At 39.3% G+C, this 26,438-nt stretch overlaps 1 protein-coding gene and 1 long non-coding RNA gene across 7 annotated transcripts in view; one reads left to right on the forward strand and one right to left on the reverse strand.

The window, feature by feature from the left end:
• Positions 1-26,353, forward strand: part of CLYBL (citramalyl-CoA lyase) — a 164,472-nt gene extending 138,119 nt beyond the window's left edge. The window contains exons 4-10 of one of the 5 annotated variants that reach the window (XR_010996609.1): positions 1,838-1,939; positions 3,673-3,766; positions 5,207-5,374; positions 10,392-10,516; positions 12,734-12,789; positions 25,701-25,800; positions 25,931-26,353. Coding sequence is in view for 4 of the 5 variants with exons in the window: in XM_068182519.1 (XP_068038620.1) it covers positions 1,838-1,939; positions 3,673-3,766; positions 5,207-5,374; positions 10,392-10,516; positions 25,701-25,796 (585 nt within the window). In the remaining variant the exon portion in view is untranslated. Of the gene's footprint in view, positions 1-1,837; positions 1,940-3,672; positions 3,767-5,206; positions 5,375-10,391; positions 10,517-12,733; positions 12,790-25,700 lie in introns of all 5 variants that reach the window. The other 4 variants (XM_068182521.1, XM_068182519.1, XM_068182520.1 and 1 more) reach the window with 4 other exon arrangements.
• The window catches only part of LOC137469609 (uncharacterized), a 77,300-nt gene that overhangs the window by 24,506 nt on the left and 26,356 nt on the right, over positions 1-26,438 (reverse strand). The window lies entirely within an intron of this gene.

Consider the following 26,438-nt stretch of genomic DNA (forward strand, 5'->3'; position numbering starts at 1 on the left):
TTCTTTTTTTTTTTCCCTTTCTCCCTGAAATGAACACTTTACCGGGCCGGAAACATTTAATCGTCTCCTTTTGAAAAAAAAAAAAATTAATTGAAACTTCTCCACTCGTTACCTTTTGTATTGGTGCTTATTGCAAATCTTTTACAAGGGAGAGGAAAGGAGGCGATATTTAATTAAATGTGCTTTTTGTTTTTTGCTTTACCTTCAAAACAAAAGAGAGCAAAAATTCCAGGAGTGTGACTTCTAAAATATTTTAAAATCAAACAAGAACTCTGCTATTTAACTTGCACCTAAAATATACACACAGTAGCACTTTTTATTTTTTTTTCCTCTTAAAAAATAAAAACCAGCTAAGAGTCTTAAGAAGATACGCCGATACCATTATATTACCTCATTTTCTGCATGTGCCTGGGTGAACTTTACTGATTTCTGTCACTGTAGTAACCTGCCATACTGTACAGAGTGAATTGAATTGATTTTTTTTTCCTCCTGGCACATTTTTGAGTAGAATTCTCTTCACTAAAGAAAAGTTACCAAGAGGGCTATGGAGATGATGCAGAGCAGAGATGGGAGGGCAGAATTCTTCATCAGAGAAAGCTGTGATTTATTTTGGCCTAATTGTAAAGTTACTGCAAATTGCTGGAAAGCTTTTTTTTCAAGATCTGGGTGATTAGATTTTCCTTCTTTTGGGGAGGGGTGGTGGGGGGAAGCTAAAAGGGGAAATAACACCTCTAATCCAGCTTCTGGTAAATAGGCTGCCAGCTTTTAAAATGAGTTTCCTTTCTATTAGTCAGAATATTATGCTAAGCCTTAAGCATTAGTTTTTTATGTTGCCATAGCAGCCTTATTCCTGCAGGGTTGTGACCTGCGATGATTACAGTACAAAGCTTATAGGGTCTTGAAACCCCCTTTGAAGATGAAAAGTCTTTGATGGTTTATATTTATGCAAATCTCTTAGATATGATTTACCCAACTGAGACTGAATGGAGAGATGATTAAAATTCCCTTTCCTTTGATATCCATTAATAGCTGAATATTCCTTAAATTTAAAATATATGCATATGTGATTTTTGTCTTTATTTACTAACATTTTTGCAGTACCTGCAATATGTTTATCTTGGTGCAAATTACTCGATCTGGACAGACATAATACGTTTACAATATAGGACTGAAGGTTCCCCCCTCCTTTTTTTTTTTTTTTTTTTTTTTTTTTTTTTTTTCCCCTTTTGAAAGGGGAAAAATCTGTGCAAGAGCTTTTGTATGTTTCCAGATGATAGATTTTGGAATTTGGGCTACCCCACTGGCAGCTCAGAGCTAGCTGTGAACTGGTCTCATGGAAAAAATTGGCAAGCTTTGGTCTTCAAAGAATTAAACTTCCTTTTTAAGGCCTTCCTAGGTAAGCTAAAAAATTATGAAGAAAAGCCTATTGAACAAAAGGGTAACGGTGCCGTAATGAATAATACGGATGCCACTTAGAAGGCTGGGGAGCGCTTCCAGTGATGGCAGTGCTAGACCTGAAACAAAACTGGACCTCAGGTACAGCAGCACTTCATTGTTTTCCAGAGCTCACGGATTTGCATTTCACTAAGCCAGGGTGAGAGGTGCTAAGCTTGGATTATTTTTTTTTCCTTGCAAACCAGCCTCCAAATTTAGAAAATTATGGGAATGCTGCAGTTTCAAATCACAGGCCTTGTTAAAAGCTGTTCTAATTTTTTTAGTTATCAGGTTTTGGGGTGGGTAGGGGTGTTTGTTACAGTCAGGTGAATATTTGCCATGTTGTGTATACATGTAGACTGTACTTTTTTTCCCTCTGATAGCTCATTCTGTCTAGTTTTAGTTTTCAGACAAATTCTTGCATCACCTAAAAGGCCGAACACTTGTAGAACCAATGAATTTTATCCCGTTTGTGGAAACTGCAATGGGCTTGCTGAATTTTAAGGTAAGAAAGTCTTGAAGTGTTCATAATTTGCCATCTCAGCAAACTGGGATAAGCAGAATTCTCCACAGTCTCTCCCTGATTTCATCAAGAAAAGAGGTTAAAAAATACAAAACATATGGTTCAATCCCCAAAAACATTTGAACTCTGATGTTTGTATTGTAAAGGCCTTCATAAATTCAAAGTATTCCAGTGACAGAACAGTTCCAGACAGTCCACACCAAATATCAAAACCTCTCTTCATTCCTGTTACTGTTTTGAACACACGTGGAGTGGAAAAGGGCCTCTCCAAAGATTTGGAATACTCAGTGTAGCTGTCAGACACAACTTTTGTGTAACACCCAGTTTGAAATAAGAGTTAATCATCATTTCACTATTGCTAAACTTGCTTCTTTATAATAGTTTCTACTAATAACATTACAACCAAATTCCATGTTATCATTTCTTTGTCTGTATGATGGAGTGTTTAATGCTAAGGTTAGAAACAGAATTAACTTTGAAAATACCTGAAGAACATGCTCATTTTAGGGTAATTTTAGATCAAATCTAATTTATGATTTTCATTTTAATATAAATCACTCCCCAACCCTTACTACTGAGTCCAGGTTTTTCAGAATGGCAAGGCAGCATGGTAATGAAACAGAAGAGTTCATGCATGCACAAGGAACTCTGCGTTCTCCTCCCAAGCTCTAAGGGAAAAGTTTCAGACCAGCTGAGGACTCACAGATCAGAAGTACCTCCAGAAGTACCTCGCAGGCAGCCTGATCGTTTGATACAGCCATTTATCTTACAGCACACACTAACCTATCTGTGGGTGTGATAAAGCCACAACCGAAGGGACATGCTCCTGTCCGGTGTGCAAACACAGAATTAGATTGCATATTAAACCACTGAGGTTTTTCTTCACCTACAGTATTTTATAGTGGAGGTTTAATGTTGCAGCTGCTGGTGCTGGCAGGAGAGTTCCCTTTTAAAGCACACTCTGTTACAGAATAATTCTGTGTCCCACCAGCTGCCATAGGAGAACACCCGTTAGTAGAGCTGGTAATTATGTGTCTCTCTCCGTGTACCTTAGCCTTAAAAGATACTAATATTATCCAAACATCAGTATACAATAGCAATACTGCTCTCCTCATGAAAATGCTACAGCAGAAAAATTGTTTTATTTTAATGCTTTTCTGCAGCACTTGTTGCATTTTTAACTTCCTTAGCTTATTTTTAGTTATATGTAGCCAGAGACTTTAAATTGGCAATCCTTCTATCTTGTAAGGAACTTAAATTAATTGTAAACCATTCATATTATTTGTTTCATAAAAGATTTTCTGATCTTTATTTCTATTTCTCATGCAGATATATTGCTTATCAAACTAATCACATTTAATTCTTTTTGTTTGGTGTTAAGCAATATTTGCCAAATGTTTTGTTTCCTATTGCTACATAAATATCTGAAGTAGTGGTCACAGTAACACCTGGGGCATAATGTAAACCAGAAGGTGGGGAACCTGTTATTGATGTCCAGTATTTCCTATTTGGGTGCTTAGGGAAAGCAAAATACTTTTTCTCTTTTGCTGAGTCATTTTAAAGCACTGTGCATTGTCGAGCACCTGCAGTGGCTTTGCTTAATAGGAACAATATTCTCGGAAGGATTTCGGTAACACTGAGTTGCTGTAATAGCCTCTGTAGTCTCTCTGCATCCTGCATTTCTGTAGACATTGATACTCTGCTCTCATTTGAAGGCTGTCTGTGAAGAAGCACTGAGAACAGGATCCCAGGTTGGCTTTCATTTGGATGCAGTTGTCTTTGGAGGAGAGGATTTCCGTGCCAGCATAGGTTGTTACTTGTCTCTTTATTATAAATGTTTATGTATGGCATTTGCTTTGGAGAAGACTGTGAAATTTCTGACAGAAATAATTAAAGTAATGACACTTGAGTCTGCATTTTACGTTTTCATTTCACTCCTTAATTTCTTTTTAGTGCAGAATATACCATTGGCAATTTAAAACATGGTCCTTGTGTTACAGGGCCCTGAGACTTCCTTGTGCTTTTTGCCAGTCAGTACCAAAAGTTAATGAAAAAAAACCACAAAAAAAAATCAAAACAGACCAAAAAAACCCCACCTTGCTGAGTCACTGAAATAATTTTAAAATATTGTATGCATTAACAATGTTCACATGCTTTTTAGAATTACATTTGCAACTCCTAAAATTCTGGTGTCCACTTCACTGCTTCTTTACGTAAAACTGTCACTCAGGCTTTTGACATCAAGCATAAATACTCTCCTGCTACATTTTGCTTTCATAAATTTATTTTAAATATGTCACATGTCAATATAGCCACATATTCACAGGAAAGCGCTATTAGTTTTCCTAAAAAATAAAAAGTGCTTCACTATTTCTTTTATAAGAGGGCACTTAGCTTCTGATTTAGTTTAAAGATAAAAGCACAGAGCTATGAACTTCTGCATTAAAAATAAGTATGTTCATGTAAAAATCAGCATTGCTTTTCTAAAATATTCCTTACAGACTGAAAATCTCTATCTAAATATTTACCTTATGGTTTTTATTGTTATTGTTTTTTTCCCACTAGCCTTCACATGAGTACGTTGCTTAGCTCGTAGCCTGTGAGCACATGAAGTCTCATGAATACTTTTGCTTCTTCTCAGAAGTCATCTACCATCAATTTTTCATTCAAATGTTAAAGCTTAAATATTCAGCTTAGGACATCAGTTGTGACAAGAATCAGAACCAAGGAAAGTGCAATTCTATTCTCAGTGTGAATTTTTTAACCATTTAGTAGGACCCAGTATATCAATTTGTGTGAAGCTTCTCTTGCTGTAATGCTTTTCACTGTACAAGCAATAAATAGTAAAATCAAATAATTACTTTCATTTTAGCCAAGTCAGCAGTCCTTACCAGACAAAGCTTCCATTGACTTCAGGCTTTCAACTTCTGATTGAAATTAACTCAAAATCTGAATTTATAAGCTAGTGTTTAGAGGGATGTTACTTTTTATTTTTGCTAAAGCAGCTTTCCTTTTTTCTTCAGAGTAGTATCATTTTGACTCTACAGTATAGCCTTACATCCCTCTTCTATTTTCTAAATCAGTTAAATAGAATCTTGAAGTTTCCCCCTTTTTTAATGTAAGAAATATTTAAAACAGAAAGGTTTAAAAGAGCGTCTTGAAGTTTCCCCCTTTTTTAATGTAAGAAATATTTAAAACAGAAAGGTTTAAAACAGCATCAGCTTTTCTTTGTTCTCGTTATTTTCCTAGGTGCAACAAGCAGTAAGGAAACTCACGATATTCTATATGCCAGGCAAAAAATAATAGTCACAGCAAAGGCATTTGGCCTTCAAGCAATAGACCTTGTTTACATTGATTTCCATGATGAAGATGGGCTCCGCAGGCAATCGAGGGAAGGCGCCTCAATGGGATTCACTGGTACGACTTTCTGCCGATGTCGCAAAAGAACGCGGATCTTGTTCATTTTAAATTGGTCCCTATGTTTACTGTCACTTAGACAAATAACTTGATTTTTGTTTCAGGTCGTTTATTGAAAAACTCATTGATATCAAGCTCTTCTACATTTATTGCTATCTTAAAAATTGTGGCTGGAAATTTTGCCTGAAAAGTCACAGGCTGCTTTTTGAAACTGTATGCCATGAGGTGTGTGACCGGTTTTGAAGAGAAGTTGGGGTAGAGGCCGTGCAGTGATTCCTCCCTTCACAGAGCACGGGAAAGGCAATACTGTACTCTGCAATGGCTCCTCCACAACTGGAGCCCTTTCTCTTTGTTTGAACAACAGCAGCAGTCAAAAATACTTTTTAGGCAAAAAAATTGAGAAACAAATCTCATATGCTAGCTGCTAGAGGAAAGTTATTTTCTTATTGTTTTCTTTGGTTTGTTTTACATCTCCTGGCTTTCCCTCCAGTAAGTGCTGGTGACACCTACGGGTATTGGCAGACAGCAAGAGCAGCAGGCTCCTTGCCCCACAGTCCTGTAATGCAGCCTGTTACCCTGTGATTGGTGTACCAGGTCACTCGGACAGCTTGTTGGGACAGTGCAGCCACCAAAGATTGGGGGGTTGCAATAGAAAGCAGCCATTTGACACATGCATTAGAGAATTCTAACACTCAGGATGAACACCACATTATTTTTCTCTGACCACCATCCAGGATACGCATATGAGAATAGTACATCCCCTAGGTTTCTGTTACCAAAAGCATGGGTCCTAGCAATGCCACCTAGCAAATTCTGGTTTTACAGTTAGCTGTATATAATATCTTAAAGCATCAAACAAAAAAAAAAAAAAAAAAGTGCCATTTTAAGTGACCGTAGCATGCCAGTGAAAGAATAGCAATCAATGCTTTTCAGCACAAATTCTGCTTTACTGTCTGTTGAGCTTTGACATTTGCAAGCCCAAGTCTCGTTTTGGAGGTGAAATGGTTAGCTCCTCACAGCTACATTATCCACGGCCGTGTGGACCTCCACCCTTCCCTCAGCTGCCTTTGAAGTTGGGAAAATAATAGAGCTGCTGAACGGTAGCACCTGCTGACGGCTACCTAGTCTCAACCAATATTTCCTAGCTTAAGGAAAGGCTTGATTTTTGAAAAAACATAAACATCTGAACCTCCTGTTGACAGAAGATGGAGTTGCAGGTGCCTAGAACCTTTGAGAGCACTCTTTTTGAACGCTTAATGTGCATTTAAATGCTTATCTGAGGCTGACAATTTAGGAAATTTAGAAATGTTCCGCATAAGCAATGCTGATGGTGATTTGGACTCCATTGACTTTATGGTGGAAGTTGTCTGACCTTAGAACAGGGTCCAGAGAGGAGACAAATAAAAAGGTCACGTAGCAATTTAGGATGTAAAATTACTTTCTATCTTGGCTGTATGTGTGTCACTCTTGCCTTTCCATACAAGGAGTAAGGGTCTGTGAAAAGTAGAGATTTTATTAAGGTGCTCTCACAGCCCCTGCCCTTTGCCTCCTGCCTTTCTGCAGCTATCATCAACACATTACCAAAATTCAGCAACCAACCTGACAATCAGTCCAACTGTAATCAGAGATGGGGCAATATGGACTCTACAGATTTGGTGGGGGAAAAAAATTAAAATCTGTTTGAGCTAAAACAAAACAGCATTTTTCCTTTTCTTCTGAAAAAAGGAAAAAATATTTTAGGTCAATCTAAAATAGTTCACTTGTTCTTTGGTTTTTTGCTCTCAGGTTATCTAATATTTTTATAATCTTTCTTGCTTGTTTTGATTGAAATAAAATCTAATTTCAAAACTGATAGCAAAATCATGCTTTTCCAAACCTATGCAAGTGTTTTTTCCAAATCTGTATAAGTGAAACATTTTAACATTTCCAATTTCACATTCATTACAAAAAATTACAAATGGGCCTCAGCTTAATCCACGACCTTATATGAAGCAGAAATATGCACTTTGTATTTGCCACTGACAGTCGTCTGATAATGTGAAAATACTGAAATGTCAACCTAATAATGAATTCAAAAGGTGCAATTCTTTTTTTTAAATATAAGATCCCTCCCTGCTACTTTTTTAATAAAGAATCAAAATCATTTAAATTAGCTGAGTCTGAGTGTTTATAGCTGGAACATTTATTTGCATGAACAGGGCTGAACTCGCCACCCTCAAAAGCAATGCAAATCCAAAATATTTAGCAAAGTTGTATGTCCTTAGATGTCCCCATTTTTAGGCCAGTAAAATTTCCCTTAATGTAATCAAGTAGCTTCCCTCAAGATTAAACACGCAAAATAATATAATGAAGAATTTACCAGGTATTTAAATAATATTGCGAACCTCACGGCTTATTGCAGCCAAGTTTTCTTTTCCAATTATCTTTAAATTAGCCTGATTTTCCTTCAGTGAGAGTATAAACATAAAATCAAATGTTTTCAAATGTAATCCAGCCAAATTAATAGTGCTTTCATATGTATATTTATAAAAGAATATATATTTATATATCCATAGACATCCATCAAGATGGTATACACTACCAGTACCTGTGGACTTTAAATCAGTGTGTTGCCTATATAAATGGGCATGGGTTTTAGGAATGTTTATGTAAAAAATTAGGTAAACCTTGCCATAAGCTTTGACAGCTTAGTCATTATAAAAAGTTCTGTGCTACATGGTGAGAAAGCAGATATAAACACAGAACAGTCTCGGTGTCCTGTCTTTTTCAGTCTTTTGTAGAAGACTAAAATTACACCATCATACAGTTACCTAAAAGACTTGACAAGTATTGATTTAAAACACAATATATCAAGTGGTACTGTAAAAAGGATTTCGTGGTCATAAATTTTAATGTCTTCCAATTTTGCACTCTCTCAGTAACTTGTCAATAACAACAATTCTGTTTAAAATATTTACTTCGTTCCTGCATGGCATTGTGTCTGTTATACAGTTATTTGGATAAGTAGTCTGTGACCAAAATCAACCGACTACTATAAATCAAAAGTTAGATTATATTCTCCCTAAATTGTTCAGTAGTGTTTTAATGATTAAAAGCATTGTTTACTACTATAGATATCTTTATGAAAAGCATGTCTTTTTACAGAAATGTTTTACACTTTAAAAAATCATATATATGTAGTTTTGATTTTCTTATAATTAGAGATTGACTTCAAATATAATTTAAAATATATGCAACATTTTTTCAAAAAGTTAAGCACCTAAAAATATTTTTTTAAGAAATTATTGTACACACTTCAGTTTTGGAATTAATGGTTTAGCCATGGAGAATTTGTTGTATTATAAATAAGGAACATCATCAGCTTATTAATTATGACATTTTTTTTAATTACTAAAAAAACCTCTGAGTACACTTAAGATAAAACACATTAGTTAAAAAAAATATTTGTATTATTTCTTTCAAAAATTATAGTTCTTAATGGGATTTAAACTTTTACCTATATTTAAGGTATTTTAAAAATAGTTGTGATATTGAAATTTCAAAGTAATATTTGCAAGCCTGTAAAATCATAAACTAAACGTTGTTTAAGAAGAAATAAAATTGAGCTACTTATGGCATTTTAGAAAAGGAACGTAGCAACACTAAAGGACTACTATTTCTTTGCTCATTTAATTTAGTGGAGTTTCTTTGTACTCAGGGTTATCACTCAGACCCACTGCAGCCTGATGAAAGCAATCCCAGGGATTTTTGCAGTGGTTATTTCGTGGAAAATAGGTGCATTCCTGCGCTCAAGCGTGAGACTTCTCAGATCCAGTGATGGGCTGATTCCTAAAGTACAGCTGGCTTAATGGCAGCAAGAACAGGGGAGCAGACCCCGTTGTGCAGGGAACCTCCTTAGGTCCTGACACTTCCAACTTGTCCTGGCAAAGTGCAAAAATCTCGCTCGCGCAAGAGGCTGCCGCGGCGGCGGGGCTGTGGGAACCTCGGTCTGCGGGGCACTGCTCACTTGCTGGCAGATTTGCAGGATCAGGCTCATCCCTCTAACTAGTTTTGTTATCTGGCACCGAGGAAAGTCATTTCTTCCGAAGGAAGCTGGGAGTTACGGTAGCCTCCCTTTATTAATGCACCTTAAAAGCAAACCACAGAAATCCCACCAGTCTGTGAAATTCCCATAGAAATGAACTAATAACGTCAAACGCTGCACTTTTTAAAGTGTCAGACAACTTAGACATGTATTTGTTTTAAGTTAGCTAAATTCAATCACAGATTAAAAAGGATTATGTGGCTGTCTATTCACGTTTGAAAATCTCTAGTGAAAAAGACAACATCTATTTTTATTTTCTTAACTTATGTTTATACAAGAAAGGATTAAAAAAACTGCTTCATAAAGCCTCAGGGCACTGCTGGTGGTTGTTTGCTATACCAGTGACTAAATAAATATTGCAGCCTACCTGCAACTACCAATAATTGCAGTAACAACAGTTTAAACAACATTGAGGATTATTTGATGCTAAGCCAATGCTGAGAATTTAGGGAATAATCCTTAGGGTACTGGTAACTTTTCAGCCCTACAGATCTCTTGCCATCTTCTTCAGATCTCATTTTCTGAACACATTTTAATACAACTTATTTAAGAGTGGCTGCAGCTGTTATTTATGTGGTCAAATTCAGAGATGCATTATACTTAATTGTTATTGACTGCCCAAGACAAACAATTGCACCTGAAACAACTGAGAGAGATGTATGAATCAAAATGGGGAGGGAGGAGAAACAATCGTGGGTTCTTTCAAACTATACTGAATGCAAGCATAGCACAAGGTATTCTTACTTTTTAAAAAATCTGTCAAAAAGCTATCTGCCTGCCTTCCAGTTTTAAAAATAAAATGAACCAAGTAAAATAATTAGTTAGAGAGCAAGAAAGTCTGCAAGACATATGAGAGCCTCAAGTGGTTGGAACATTTTGCTTGAACATCTGTTTGTCGATGCATGATTCTGGTGTTATTAATCTTCTTTGTAGGTAAGCAGGTGATTCACCCCAACCAAATTGCTGTTGTCCAGGAACAGTTCTCTCCAAGCCCTGAAAAAATAAAGTGGGCGCAAGAACTGATTTCTGCTTTTGAAGAACATCAGCGATTAGGCAAGGTAAATATTTTGTTAATATGCCATAGTGGAACCAAATTTGAATAGTATTTAAGATTCTGTTAGAAAGGTTGGTGATAGCTCTTTGCTTTTATCTTAGGAAGTGCTGTAACTAAGAGTATTGCTCGTGAAATCTGTCTCTGGATAGCGTATATTATAAATTTATTACTTCCCAATATATTTAGAAATAGAATGTCTATCTTTTCCTTCCTCCCCATTTTAACTTTAATTCTTTGACTATTCAGCCTTTTGAGTACCTGCACGTATCTACAGCATCGGAGAATTAAAACTGTGTTACTGTCAGAGGAGAATATTTGCAACCAAAAGTCAGGTAGCCTGGCAGAGGACTCAGACTGCTTGCACAGATATCATTTATGGAAAGAAACAAATGCATTAGGAAGCCTTTGGTTTCTAAAAAAAATCTCTGCATTGGTAGACCTGTTTCACTTTTGGGGGTTTGATCCCTCAAACATGTCCAGTAGTAATTGAATGTACTTTTGAGTGAAACTGCTTGCAGATTGTGGTTCTTAATCATTAAAAATGGGAGTGTTTTATGTGCATTTGTACCAATTGCTGGACCTGAATTTTGGATAGAGGAGAAAGCAAATTAACACTAGAATATGATTGTTCCTAATTTAGTGCATCATTGAGTCTCACGTTTCCTGCTCTGTGGGTTTCTGCTATGTAAATATTGCGGTGGTGATGCACAATCTGTCTCCACTTTGTGCCAGTAATACTTAAATTAGGGGTCGCCTGAAGGAAGATTTTATGCTAGTTGCGGCATTGTCAGTTAATTATCTTAAAGGTTATTTGCTATAATCCAGTTTGCCTCTTTTTGAAAGAAAAAAAAAAAAGTTGCAGCCAAACATGTTTATCTTAGTCTTAGCCAAGCCTGGGCTAGTTAAAAAGGAAAGTCCCAGTGTCAGAATGGGGAAAGCAGATGAGTGGGAATGGTTCACACGTGCTTGTGTGGCATTCAAGTAGGAGACAAATCCCTCCGGTCGAAAAGTTCATCTCTAAGACTGTGCATGGGGTCTCACTTTCACTGGTGCCATACAAATGTTTTCTGCACATTTTTTCCACTTTCTAGTGTGTTAGAAAAAATTGGGATGTCTGCCTTCCCTGTTCCCCTGCATTCCTGGTGCTATGGATGTCATGCATTAAAAATGCTGCAAAGGTCAAAATAGAAATTATGCTTTCTTCTCAGAGTTAAAGTGCGACAAGGTATTTGGTATTGCTCTGCCCTTCTCCTTGCTGGGCTATTGCATCCCCTTTGTGGTACCTGGCTGTTTCCACTGCAGCCATGACTATGCTGTTTGGGTGCTGTCCAGAGCAGTGATTTCAGGGTCACTACTAGGATGCTGTATGCCTGGATCTCTTTGTTCTCTCCACCTCAGTTTTGAAATGTAGCTCTCTTCATGCAAACAATATAGAAATAGAAAATATGTGACCGGTTTTGCCCATTATTCCGGTTTACAAGGCTTGGCTCCCTTACAAAAGGCATGGTTACAAACATACTGCTGGTGCAAATGTGTAGGCAGGTACACGCAGCAAGAAAAAAGTCAAACTACTTATTCAGACAAATATTTTTTATGATGTGCTTAATACTATTCATTTAGCTGAATTTAGTGTCAGAACCTCATCTAAGGAACACCCCTGTCATATGAACAGTCTACTAGAAGACTAGACCAAATTTAACTCTAGTCTCAGTATCACACAATCATTAAGCCAAACATGATAAATATTGAATAATTTAATGTTAGGCAAGTGTCAGTATATAAATTTATTTTGAAACTGCTATTTTACTGACATAATGCTGAGGTTTTTTGTTTATGTCAGCCATTCAGGGGGGTTTATTTGGGTTTGGGTGATTATTTTCTCTTCATTAATGCTTTTAAAATATGTTATAAGCTTCTGTAATCAGCTGCAAGAACAAATTTGCTGAGGGTTTGTGGTGCAGGCTATTTTTTTAACCAACCAGGTTGCATGCTTCATATATTTTTGCATGTAGCCATCTATCAATAGAAAAGGACTGGCAGGTTAATATGTGAACCTCTGGATCTCGTAGCACTGTCGTATTACTGGATTTTATAACAAAATTGGAAAAAATAGTTTTCCATGTGATGCTGGAAACTCATTAACTGAGTTTCTAATTTGCAATTATGACTGTGTCAGTGAGAAGAGCTTGGACGGTCTGATTACTTAATTTTTTTTCCAAAGCAAACATATCTCACTGAGGGATCCTCTCGCTCCACATCCTAACGACATGCTAAAATGTGAGTAATAACTCTTCCCCTACCACCTCCTGGCAAATGCTCCACACAGCGGTTTCAGTAATCCTCGTGTCCTAATGAAACACCTCTTCTGTTTTCCTTTCCCTTTTATTATATTAAAGTGTTCATGTCAGTAGGACTAAAAATATAGCTGTGGTTAATATGGTTGAGACTTGCATGGTTTTACCATGTTATTAATCAAAGTTGAAAGCCTGGAAAAAATAAATGTGAGGGATTTGTGCAGCTGTTTGTGTGGTAGATAAGTTACTGGTCTGCAGTCTCTGGGATCATAGTTTGCTATTAATTTGATTTAAAGTTTAATGCCCTTAGTTAAAAATATTTTACTTTAAAATACAGTAATAAGCTTTTATAATCTATTCTGATTTGAGACCTACAATTACCATAATAATCTTATTTTGAAAGAAGGCTGAACCAGGCTACTTCATCCTGGACAGTGAAAAGCTTTGACATAGTAGCCCCCAAATGTGAGTACTGAGGTCAGGAAAAATTAGGATCTCAGATGAGCACTGTGAAATTAGAGATGCTGTGGTGGTGTCCAAACAGAAGGAAATTAGAGAGCTAACCAGCTAGCCAGAAGTATTTGGGCTTGCCTTATGGAGATAGTCCTATTTGAGGGGTTGCTTTGGTTTGGTTTCTAGGTTGTTTTGCTTGTGGGGCTGTTTTTTGCATTTCTAATCCAACTGAAAAATGACATGTCCAGGAAATAAATGGTAATGTTGTATTTTGGACAAGTAGAAGCAAATGTTGAAAAAGCACATTTTGTATTTTATTCAACTATTTATTAAGTGCTCTCTTTTGTCTAAAACTTTGAGATCTAAAACTGAAAAGTGCTTAAAAAGAAAAGTGTTATTTCCAGGCAATTTCAATATTTTTCCAGTAGAAATGCATTACTAGAGGATATGATTTTCAAAAATTAAAATATTCATCCTAAAGAAAGCAGGTATAGCTGTCGGAAAGTCTAAATATAAGATAGATGTCAGTGTGCTCAAAAATAAAAAAAAAAAAAGATGATAAACATAATTCCAGTACTCTAAAGGACAGTTTCTGTTAGAAATTTCTAAAGCATTTGTTCTACATTAAACAAGGAAGTGATCTTATAAATACAGATTAACTCAATCTAAGGGGTTAGAGTTAGTGGGAGAAGTTATTAGCCTATTTTAAGAAAAATATCTGATTTCTAACAATGAGGACAGAATAGTCTTTATTATTTAGGTAACTCCTGACTTTACATTACCAGTACACTGGATACAGGACTCTTCTATGAGTAGTCAGTGTTTATATATGACAAAAAATATAAGACATTGAAAATGCATTTTTAAGCCATTCAATATGTAAATACTCAGGCACAATATCATTATTGAACTTGAATCTTCCAAATTGCCTTACTTTTAAATAAAATTCAAATATAAGGAAAAACAGAAGAATAAAGGAAAAGGTTGATTACACATTTATCTCACATACCAATTTACAAAAGCTTTCAAAGCATCCACATATTAAACTAGGGAATAACTAAATGCTGCTGCTAAGGTCACTTGTCAGGTAAGGATTATTTAGAGTTAAGGTAAATATATCACAAAGCCAGGCTGTAATATGGGTTGAATATTTAAATCATATAGAGCAAATCAAAATAAATATTTGTACATGCCACGTACAAATGCACAGAGTGCTTCTAAGAAGACCTTTAGCATATGTTTCTTGCATTATATTCTGTGCCATTGTATATAGTGTTCCCAGCAGCTGAGGAATAATATATATGAACTCCAGTGATTTGGCAAACTATACAGTTTCATTTACAGACCTTTCCAGGATTATGAAAAATCTTAGGAATGCATTTATTTACACAGCATCAAGCCAACAAAGGAATGGAAATTTCCAGCAGTGGCTGTCTTATAATGCTCTTTGTTTAGGAAAAGCTAGCCCAAGCCACTGTATCTTAGAGACGATGAGCCCTTGTGCTTCGGCCAGCTCCAGCTCCCACTGCCTCACAGGGAGGTCTCCCCCTACTTTCTTCCCTCTCCTGGCTGTGCTGTGGACCCCAGGAGGGCTCCCCAGCCAAATGGGATCCACCCTATCTCAGTGCAGCCCGTGGTTGCTAGGAAAGTGGGACCACGTCCAAGGGGTGCCTCTTGGAAGGGATGCACGGGAGCATCCTCTGGCATGGGGCTGTATCAAACCCCATCAATGCACAGGGATTCTATTGCACCTTACAGGGCATTATATCTCTGGGCTTTATGTAGAACTGGGAGTGAGGGAGCAGCCCAGACCCCCACTCCCCTTGCCCAGGACAGACTGCTGAATTTAAGGTGCCACCACCCAAGCTGGATCCCATCCCAGGGCGGCAGTAGCAGCACAGGGTACCTGTGTGTGTGCAGGGTTGCAGAGCTGTCAGCCCTCCCTCCGAGAGCACAGGGCATGTGCTGTCCTATATGTTAATTAGATAATGTGTATTCCTTTCACTGCAGAGTGGGGAATTCAGGAATTTGTGATGAATTCCCACCTTTAAGGAGCACCAGCCTTAAGAAGCCTAGGCTCAGGTGCAACTCTATGCAAAGATGAAAAGTGCTAGTGGGATTTAAGCATAGGCCATGGTTATGTTGTTTGTCTTTTTAAAAAGTAGCCAAATGAAATTTTAATGTCAAAACTGAGATCGAGAGAGTTCACATTAGTACTCAAAATTTCTCTAGACACTTTTAGTATTTGAAAAATGCTTTATAAATGTGTTTTGTGTCATGGTTGAAGGCTTTTCTCTTAGAAAGATCCATCTGGGGTGGATTTTGAACCTCTACAATAGAGCAGAAGGGGTTGTATTAGCTAATTGCTTGTGCTATAGTGGTTCCTACATTGGTGCAATCAGTCCTGAGGGAGTTATGCCAGGTGGGGAGAAAAGGAGACAGATTTTACTACACGGGGCTGCAAAAGCTTCTAAGCAGGGCAGAAACTCGTACAAAAACATTTTCTTGCCAGCTTCCACCCTTTCCACTCCCCAGCGGGCATTCAGTAGCTCTTAATCTGTTTTCCTCCACTCATTAAAGACCTGTGTCCAAAACACAGAGGGAGAAGGACTTAGATGGCACATTGCTATTTCCCACGGGGAGAAGTTTTGCCATGAGCCAGGAGCAGGATGGATCTGTGCGCCTCCATAGCCTTTGCAGCCGGAGGAAGCCCCTGGAGGGGGCAGCTGCTCCTGTTCCAGGGGACACAGGTCCTGCAGAGGATGGCAGCTCTCTGGGCTCCTCCTCAGCAAGGCATGACTCCTCCATCCTCGTCGGCTCAAGGAGGTAAATGCATGGTGAGCTGCCTTTGGAAGGGCCATGCTGTGTCGGCACATTCCCAGTGCAGGCACTGCTTTGCTATGAGCCTGGAGTGGGAAGACACCCAGCACTGCAGACACCTGCCCACCATCGTGCCAAAACCTGCTCTGCACCAAGCAACACACCAAGGCAACTACCCGCTTCCAAAATCCCTGTTTAAAAAGCATTAACGAGTGCTCATGAGCCTCATTTCAATTTCCAAAGCAGGCTCTAACTAGAGAGGTAATGGTCTGACCAGATGGCTCTTTTTAAGCCTTACTGAGGGAATTCAGAAGCCTGTATGGCCAAAATATTGTTTCAGTTAATTTAAGTAGCAGCAGTCTTGCTGCCTTTTCACTCCTCTCTGTGCTAGCCAGCTTTTTCAGGGACCTGGAGTGGATCTCTGTAAAAGCTCTGTCGATTGAAACAGAGAATCACAGTAAAAAATGGCTGTTCAATTCTACGCAGAAAATTAATCTGAAATTAGAAAAAAAACATAGAATACAAAAATATGGGCAATTCCATTCTTGTTGGCAGAACAAGCCTCACTATTTTTATTTTCCTCAACTCCATTGTATTTTACAGCTACCTTTCCCTTTGGTATCAAATGCTGTCTGTGCCCTGTAGTCATTTACTTTCAGATTGAATTTTCTAGTTTATATTTAACAAATTGCTTCCATGACTATAAACTTCAAGTTAATTCCAAATTACTAAATGAAGGGCATCTGAGGATCCTAAAGCCTTAATATCAGTTACTTTTCACTTTTCCATATTCCATGGTTATTCCATATAATAACCATGATGCTCACTAGGGAGAAAAAATGCATGGTTGGATAAGCTGTTTGTCCAGGAAGCTGCTTTTGTGCTATAAAATAAAGATTTGCTTGGCAGCAGAAAGTGTGCTCTCTAGGATTCTTCCGTTCCCAATACAGTGTAAGACAGAGAGTGAAAGCCAGTGGAGAATATTCCTGATTTCTAGAACTTTCCTCCGCTCCTTTAGTTTTACTCCTTCCTGCTCTAGAGGAGCACACAGGAAGGCAGCAACCACAATAAGAAGGTAACTAAAGAAAATGCAAAGACAGCAATAAAAAAGCCTCCTATCTGCCTTTCATTCAAGGATCTTAAATAGAATTTTTCTCAGACAAAGGGAGAGACTTTGGTGGCCTGAGGAGTTTCTGGAGCTGGACCAAGCAGCATCCCCAGGCCCATCCCAGCTGAAAGGGCTATCCCTGGTGGTTCAGGCAGCTTGGGGGACTGTAAGATGGAAAAACAGCTTGTCTGGCTCACACAACAGGGCAAAACCCTTATATATGGGCTGGAAACAGTACTGCCAGGTGGAGAAGAAATGAAGGACCTTGTAGGTCCTCGTTCTTCATCTTTCCTGCCCCACTGTGGACTTGAAGGATCACAAAGTCCTTTCTACCTGTTGAGCTTTAGAAAGGGTTTATTCTGTCAGAGTTCTTGCACTGCTGCTCAGGAGTTATTTGAGGCAAAAATCAATCTCTATTTCATGTGGTTGTTGCTCTTTCTTTCTTGACCTTTTGTGTCCTTCCATCTGCTCCTAGAGGCAGAAGCCTATCTCAAACAAACAGGCCTGCTTCTGGCTTTACAAACTGATTTATCCTCTGAACTCACTGACTACTTCTACTCCAGTGGAAGGTTACTCTGGCAAAAAGAAACAAAAGGTAGTGATTTCTAATGTTTTCTACATATCAGCAAAAAGGCTACAGAAACTTTATGGTGATGATACTTTGCAGAATTCCCTCCCAATGCATGCTTCAACAGATCAGAGACCCACTGAGCATCTCCTCTTGCCAAGAAGATATTTTTGACAAACCTTTTCAGGGATCACTTCTTTTCCCCAAAGATTTTGTGTACAAGTGTCTTTCCATCCATAATATTGTTACAGAAAAGGGGTGAATGTGAAAAGGTCCAGAGTAGAGGCTATGGAAATATGTGGCCCAAAAAGCTTTGCCCATACAGCTCACTGCCGGTGAAGACTTTAGTTTGTCATATGTGACTGCACTGGTTATTTGGCCATTTCTTACCTACTGCAAAGACACTTAAAGAAAGCCAGAGTTATGTGTGAGCCTGCTCTGAAAGCAGGACAGGCCTGAGCAGAGAAGAGAGAGAGGCATTATCTTGTCACAGTCTGGAACATACTCTCAGTTGACCCAGATTTCACTGAACACTTCCTAGCAGCTCACTAACCTTTGGAAGTTCATTATGAGAAGGTAGAATCATGACCCAGCTCTTTGTGACAGCTCTTTGGCTACAACTTGCAGAAGAAAAAAAATTAATTAAACCTGCATTCAGCACCATCACAGCTGTTAGCTCTTGACTTCCCCAAAAATATGGTCTCAACCTTCTGTTTCAAGAGAAATCATGCCTTTGTACTGAGGATAATCACTCCTCCCCCAGGCACAGACCCAATGCCATTTGCTGTGACCAGGCTCTTCTTCTCTTTGTTCATTACCTGTAAGCAAATCCAAGCATTCTTTTTAAGCCCCAAAGCAAAGACTACCAAATTTCCTCTGCAGGGAGTCACTTAAACAACGTGTGTTTTCATTAATCCCAGGGGAATTATATTCGTGAATGCCATGCTTTTTAGGGGGAGCCTTTGCCATCCACCTGCTTCCTTCCCTCCTCAGAAGACCAAATCTGCCCTGCTTGCAGAACACAAAACTCTTATTGCCTTATAACAGCTAATATTGTACAGGATTAGAGGTAATGTTCTCAGACCCAAGCAGATTTTAGTGCATTTATTCCTTGTATTTTTGGTGTCTCCAAAAAGTCATAACTAGACCTTTGGGTTTTAGAAGCGGGCGAGACACTGAACTACCATGGAAAGAACTCGTGTTTCGCAGGTAACTGTGGATCAATGTTTTCTTGTGTCTGTGGACTTGAGGCCACTTGTCTAGATGGGTTAGGAGGTACACTGGGTTTGCCCTGGCCAGCTGGCATCACCCCTTCTGCTCATTTCCATTTAGTCTGGCATCTGCCCGCAAGTGCCGACACAGGTCACCGGGGTTGGAAGGGGACTTACATAATTACTTATTTACACAATGGCTGTATTCACACCAGCCTCTGGCCCGTGTTACCAGAACAGTGCGGGAGCTCTGCTTGACTCACGACATCTCCTAATGATTAAGGGGGTGGAAGAGAGAAGGGTGGCTGGCTTGTTGGTTCCCTTATGCTCATTTCCCCCATGTCATAGGTGCACATCCCCTCCAAAGACAGCCCAGTAGGACAAGGGGATAACCAGGCTGCCACACACTCTGCAGGGATTTCGTCTGCAAAGGAAAGTATTGCAAAACTGTTGAGAAAAGTAGTTGGAAAAAACCCAGTGCCCCAGCCCCCAGTGGGCACTATTTCTAACTGTGTGACAGCAGAGTATTGTCCAAGGACCTCCCCTCACTTGTGAGACTGTCATACAATCAGTATGTATGGGTAGTGGAAGTAGTGGAAGAGGGGTTTTTGGCAATTTCATAAGCATTACATAATCCCTATTTTAGACCCATACTTAATTCAAAATTCAGCAGCAGGTGATTTCTTGTCCATATTGCAGTTTCCTGGCACATTATCTTGTCTTGCTTTTCCTTTTTTTCCACTGGCCTACCTACCCAGAGTGTCCCCCATGCCAAAGCCTTACCTTCTCACCAGGACCCCTTAGCACCTTCAAGCCTGCCATCTAAGCACCCTGACTAGATTCCCAGAGTAAGCTGCCTTTGAAAGAGTCAGCTGTCTCTACACAGTGACTTAGGACAACCCATGTATGGACACACACAACAAATTAACCTAGCACTATTGGTTATATTCTTTCATCTGATAAAAGACAATTGAGGGTTTTTTTCTGCTGTGGACAAACCACAATCTTAATGTAACCTATATAAATATCTTTGAGAAAATCCTGGCAACTGTCACATGGAAGTTAAAGTTGTTGGCTACATGTATGATGAAATCAAGGCATCAAATCAAAGGTTTATCAGCAAAGGCTGGACAGTGATTGAGTGGAACCACAGCAGTGGTTCCAAAAAGAGAGCACAGAGATCTCAAAACTGATGCTTGTGCTTGGAGTCCCATCTGCCAACAGACAGGGAGCCAGCAGACTTTTTGGAATTTACAGGAGTTATTTGATACTTCAAAATTTGCATCCTTTCTTATTTTCATACAGTCTTCATTCAGTACCAATGCAGGTGATTAATAGATTACAGTGGTCTGAGAACTGAGGGTCTGCAGTAACCCTCTTAGTGAGCTCATTGCAATCATTGGGATGGATGTGGTTAGAGGCATAGGCAACCACAGAGAGAGCAAATGCTGAGGGAAAAGCTGGGAGCATTCACAAGTGCATCTAATTCTTCTGTATTGCCAGCCAAAGGGGACTAGCTCGTCTGATCACTGTCCCATGTGTCCCAGAACAATTACTGTTTTACTTTAATTAAGTCAAGTACTTTAATGCACAACTCAGAGATAATTGTGTCACATTACTATGAGGTGCCTTAAACGTTCTGTATCATGATAGGTTTATCCTGCTTATTTCTCTCCTTAATCCAGCAGTACATAAAGAAATAAAATATGGTGAGAGTAAAACCACGTGTAACATGTATCATATAAAAAGGTTTCAGTACAGATGAAGAAGTATAAAACCTTACATTCCCTGATCTTATGGCAAAACATAAGGGTACCTCACTTGCCACTCAGTCCATCCCCTGTGTAGTCAAAGTCAACACAATTCCATATATAACACGATTCCATTATACCCATGGTAAATGCTAGCACCTGCATCATTTCTTCCCATCTCCTGGTTCCACCACAGAATATTGATCCCCAGACAACACTGAAATAATGGACCCTGAATCCTGTCCATTTAACTTCTAGAAAGGCAAAAAGCTTCTTGCCACTGAAAACCAGTATTACTCTGGTTATGAAATGGTCTTACAGATTTACCAAGCTCTTAACTACTCCCAAAAGTTTCACAAAGTAAATGTTCCCAAATACAAGAGAGACACACACAAAAAGAGGAGGTCATAATGTTCTAGGAAACACTGCATTAATGTGTTCATCTTTTGCCATGGCAAATGGCAGACCAATGCTGGAACTCTCTCTGTGACTTGATACATGTCATTTCTTATAGATAAAGGAAATCTTTAAGGATGACATACAGATATAACAAGAGCCACGTTCAAGGTCCATGGCAGCATGCAGCCAGGGTTGTATTCTAAGCTGTCAAAGAAGAGCCCTCAATTATATGTTGAACTTTGCTAGGTCTGAGCCGTGCTGAAGTGGCTGCGTATATCTAAAAGGAAATTCATATGATACAAGCATAAAATCTGCCAGACTAGTGTGTTACAAAGTTTGGTTTTGCATCTCTTCAGTATGTCCACAACCACCTGGAAATTTGTTGCATTTGTTATTCTTATTGCACCACTGATTTGCACTCCTTTATCATGAGCCTGTATCTTCATGTCTTGACCTGTGGAAATGACTGTTCTGTGTCAGCTATGCCTTATGGCTTCTCTTGCCTGTAGGCTGGATCCTTGCATCACTTGGAGCTGACCATTGTCAATTTCCATTTTTCCAAGGAAAAACAAACAAACAAACAAACAAACAACAACAACAACAACAAACCCTAACAGCTGTCTGTAATTTTAATTCACTAGCAGCTGTTTTATATATTTGCCAAATGTTCTTTTCCCCATCCCCACAGCACTTTAGGATATATTGACATTTGAAGTAGAGCTGTTAAGACCTTACGTACCCTGGCCTGCATCTTGCATAAATTGCTGTTATTTTTCAAAAATGTTACTACTGTCCTAATGGAGCATTAAATGTCACTGTGAATAATACTTCATTCCAGAAGGAAAAACCTTGTGTCTTTCCTTGCTTGTCAAGGGAAGGACAAGCAGTCAATTGGGAAGGGCTTTAGATAGTCTACCTGATGACCCAAACAGGCAATGCTGCCCATTCACTTTCTTCCTTGATTCCTCCTTGGTAGTCTGCCCTGACAGAGCTGTAGAGCCATCAGGCTGAGGGAGCAGAGACATTTAGTATTTACAAACCCTTCTGCTGTGTTGTAGCATTCACAGTTCTCCAGTGTGGACCAGCCAAAGTGCCCTTACAGCTCCCATACACTGCAGAGCAAAGTCACCCTATTTCTCACAGGGCTTTGCCTTCAGCACATTCTTTGTGTGGCTGCATGAAGGATGGCACTGAATAGGCACAGCAGAATCTGTGCTGTGTCACTTTAAACAGGGGCAGGGGCTTTGGTCCACAAATCTGCCCATTCCTCAGGAGGGCTGCATTTCCAGACTACTGTCTGGTGAGTGCCACAGTTGTCCTCCATTCCCCCACTTCTCATCCCTGCTGAGTTATTTGTGTCCAGGTATTGTCACCCAGAATCTGTGCCCATCATCTGCAGCTCTACCTCGTGGATGTTCCTCCTCCCCACTTCTCCATCAGCCTTTTCCTGGAGGGTCTGTCTTTTCCCAAGGCAGGTCTGACGCATAAAGTCCTTTTACAGGTTTCTGAAAAGGATACCTCTGAATGATGTATGTGGTTGTGTGGTGAACAAGAACCACAGCCACCAAATGTGATGGATGCAAATCCCAGCCTTGCATTACCCACCTGCCATTGTTCCTGTTCATGCTGCAAGCTTCCTTAAGAGCAGGCCCTTGGTCCCATAGTAGAACTACTGGAAATCTAAGTACAGATTGGAAGTGTGAGATTGTTGAGAAAATTAACCAAAAACAAAATTTAGATCTATGGCTAAATTAATCCCCAGATTAATGCTATCAAAGCAAATGGTGTTTATAGAAAGTCTTGTTTTCTTTATATTCATGTGAGAGAAAATCAAAAGAATGCTAGAGGCAAATCTCGTCTAGCAGAATTGGAAAAGAGAGCATGGGGACAAAGCTGTAATTACTGGTATTTCCTATCTGTTGAAACCTGTGGGTGCAAAGAGAGTTAGTGAATAGGGTATATTCAATGGCATTAAAATTAGTTTCTTTTTCTGGACTTTAGCTCAACACTGCAAATTAGCAGGGGGAAAATAAGCCTCAGAGTGAACAGGCAGAGAAGCCAACTTCATGTTAGCCTTTGCTGTTAGGAAAAAAAAGGCATTTTTTTCCTTCAGGAATTCAAATTCCTAGCAACCCGAAGTACAGCTGCACAGTGACAAGCAGGAAATGTATGGCACTTCTCACATGGTTCAGTGTTTGTGTGTCCGTGTACACAACATTATCCTGTTTTCCTTTTAAACATATTACTTTAATGAAGAGAGGACAAGCATGCTGTTTAATTAACTCGTGCTTTATAAAGAAGACATTCTGACCCAGATTCATCATGGTACGTCTTAGATACCTGCAGGGGTATCTGACTTTAGATCATTCTGTACCCAGTCAGTGGAAGGGTTGAGACCCTCTCGGCCATGGTTTGGACCACCAGAGATCAGAACTGACATTGCTAGGCACCCATCTCTTTCTGCAAACCACTGCAGGTACTTAGGACAACTGTACTCCTAAATCAGCCTTTCACAGAACTAGGAAGCATGATTTGAAGCTTCAACATATTTCTACTTATGACTGTCATCCCACGTGCAAAATTCTTCTGTAAGCATTAGCTGTTACTGAATTAGCCTTACTCTTTATTTTACCACTGAATTAGCTGTTACTGAATGGGCATTACTCAATGCCTACAGAAAAAAAAGGACAAGTAAATGATATTTTTCTTACAGTTAAAACAAAATATACCTTGCAGTTTATGATCGCTGGATTGACCTGAATTAGTCCAATTCCTATGTCATAAAATGTTTACTTAGTTCCCAATTTTTTTCACAACAATTAATTAGAAGTGGTATATTATTAATAGTAATAATACTAATATTGATGTTGGTGTTGGGGTACAGTAGGGTTGATCATTCGCTCAGTAAACAAAAAATTCAATTTGAAGCACCAACCCTTGAGTATCTATCAGTACAGTTCTCCAAACCTACCTGAAATATTGCAAATTATAGTAGGAAAATCAACCTTAAATAGAATAATAGTTTTTACTATTATGTTTTCAATGGCTTTAATGCAGCCTGCTCTTACATGCAAGAATATTGACTTGTGTTAGATTAAGGTGGATTTTTGTCTTAATTATTCCAGAACAATATTTAGTATTTAATTAATACTTCTTTGGTTTAGCTAGATATGCCACTGGAGCAACACATTTCCTAAATATTTTTGTAAATGGGTAATATTTTCACTTTACTTGCTGGAGTCCTCTATTTAATAATCATCAAGCCTCAAATGAAAACCAGAAAAATGTTTCTTCTCCTGTGCATTTCTCTCATGCACTGCCCATGCACAGACACGTGCTGCTATGGACCATACCTTGCTCTTGGTTAGCCGTGCTCGCTGTCAAACCCAAGGCCAGCCTGTGATCCCGGATCAATTGCAGCAGGACATGAAAAGGGTGTGCAGTGCTTCTCAGAGCCGCCCTGTGCAGTGCTGGGGCTCAGTTCTGAGGTCTTCAGGGAAGGGATTGCACCTTTGTACTTGGATCTTTGGGTTTGTTGTTGGGGGGTTTTTTTTGGTTTTTTTTTTTAATGTGTCAAACTACTGTTAGAATTGCAAATAAGATTGGTTTTGTCTGTTGAACTTCAGCATGTCTTAATGCAGTGTTTTATCTTCCGAATCCTACCTCAGAGACACGTGGGGATTAAAGCATCTAAGGGAACAAGTCAGGTTTGGCACTATTTAAAGCATATGTCTTCTGTTTAAGATTTAACTATGATTCATAGTTAATTGTTTTAAACTTGCACCATGGTACCAACAAAAAATCCTTAGGAATACAAAGTGACTTTTGAAACCTATCCTAATTCTCAGATCACCACCTCTGAGGCACACAGAGTAGTTCTGCATCCATTTGGGGAAATTCCCTAAATGCGGTGCTCAGGTGGGCTTTACCTTGGCTCCAGAGGAGTTTTGGGCAATATTATTGTGCCATCCACTTGGTTATTTCAGCTTTCATCCCAGTCCTTGACTCTCAGCACAGGCCCAGCCTATCTTTAGCACTGGAGACCTAATGGAGCGGTGCAGCAGCAGCACAACCTCAGCAACCCCCCCAGTCAAGAAAACTTCCCCCCACCCCCACAAACACCCATCACTGTTTACTGACAAAGCAAACTTCTGACTTTGCCCTCTGTCTGCAGGCGGTTTCCCTGCTGCCCTGTGGCACAGGCCTGGATGGATGCTGGATGATGATGCTGGAGGTGGGGAGCAGAGCTGTCCCCCAGCTGTGGTGTCTGCCAGCCCCTCTCCCCAGCTGGTACACACAGCCTCACTGCTCTCAGTGTTTGCCAGCTAGAGAGGCTGCAACAGGCCAGCTGCACCCTGGGCTTCTCTTTTCTCTCTCTTTTTGCCTCCTCTTTGGAGAGCTTGTTGCCCTTCACAGTTCTTTAAATGCAGTTGCTCTGTCTCGATTACTTTGTCTCCTAAAAGTTCTTCAGGATTCCTGAGGGAGATGATGTTTCTTGGCAAACAGATGTGTTTGTAAAGAACAAGACTCGCCAACTACAATTTCCAAAGGTGCCTCAGGAAGTTCATATTCTCTCTTTTCCAGGGAGCATTTACTTTCCGTGGGAGCATGATCGACATGCCATTACTGAAGCAGGCACAGAACATTGTTACACTTGCCACAGCCATCAAGAAAAAATGAGATGGTAAATGAAGCTCTCACCATGGGGCCCCAGTAGCTGTTTTAAAAGATGATTATAATACTTTGTGGGTGGGGAAGGGGGGTGTAAAATTAAAGACGTCAGGCTTAAATAGAAATTCATTTCCACTTTGGAGATCTGTCATAGTTTGCTTGCCGGAATTGCTAATTATGAAAACTATTCCCAACTCAAACCACTGTTCACTCCTGCATGGCCCAGGTTCTACACATAGCCTGCATTGAAGTTACATCATCAAATCTGTGACATCACAGTAATTACTGCAAATGCGGGAGTATGACTTCACTGAAGGAGAAAGGCAAAACATGAGCCCTGAGCTCTGTTAAAAGGGCAGATGGAAACTAATTCTATTGTTTCTCTTTATTTCTGTGTTTCTTCCTGCTCTGATGATGAGCTCCTGGCAGAAAGGAGAAAGTCTCAAATAATTACGCACCCGTTGAAATAACTGCGATGAAAATCTTTACCCTCTCTGAGCTTTGCTTTCCCCCTACACCGTCCTTCTGTAAATGTGCAACAGCCATTAAAAATAATGCTCCAACAATGCAGGACTCTTGACTTTCTTCTCTTTTTTTTAAACAGTCTCTATTCAGAGAGTTTCCTCCTGGAAGCGTCCAGCCTGGGAAGGG

Source organism: Anomalospiza imberbis, chromosome 2 (assembly GCF_031753505.1).
Source record: "Anomalospiza imberbis isolate Cuckoo-Finch-1a 21T00152 chromosome 2, ASM3175350v1, whole genome shotgun sequence".
Taxonomy (NCBI): Eukaryota; Metazoa; Chordata; class Aves; order Passeriformes; family Viduidae; genus Anomalospiza; species Anomalospiza imberbis.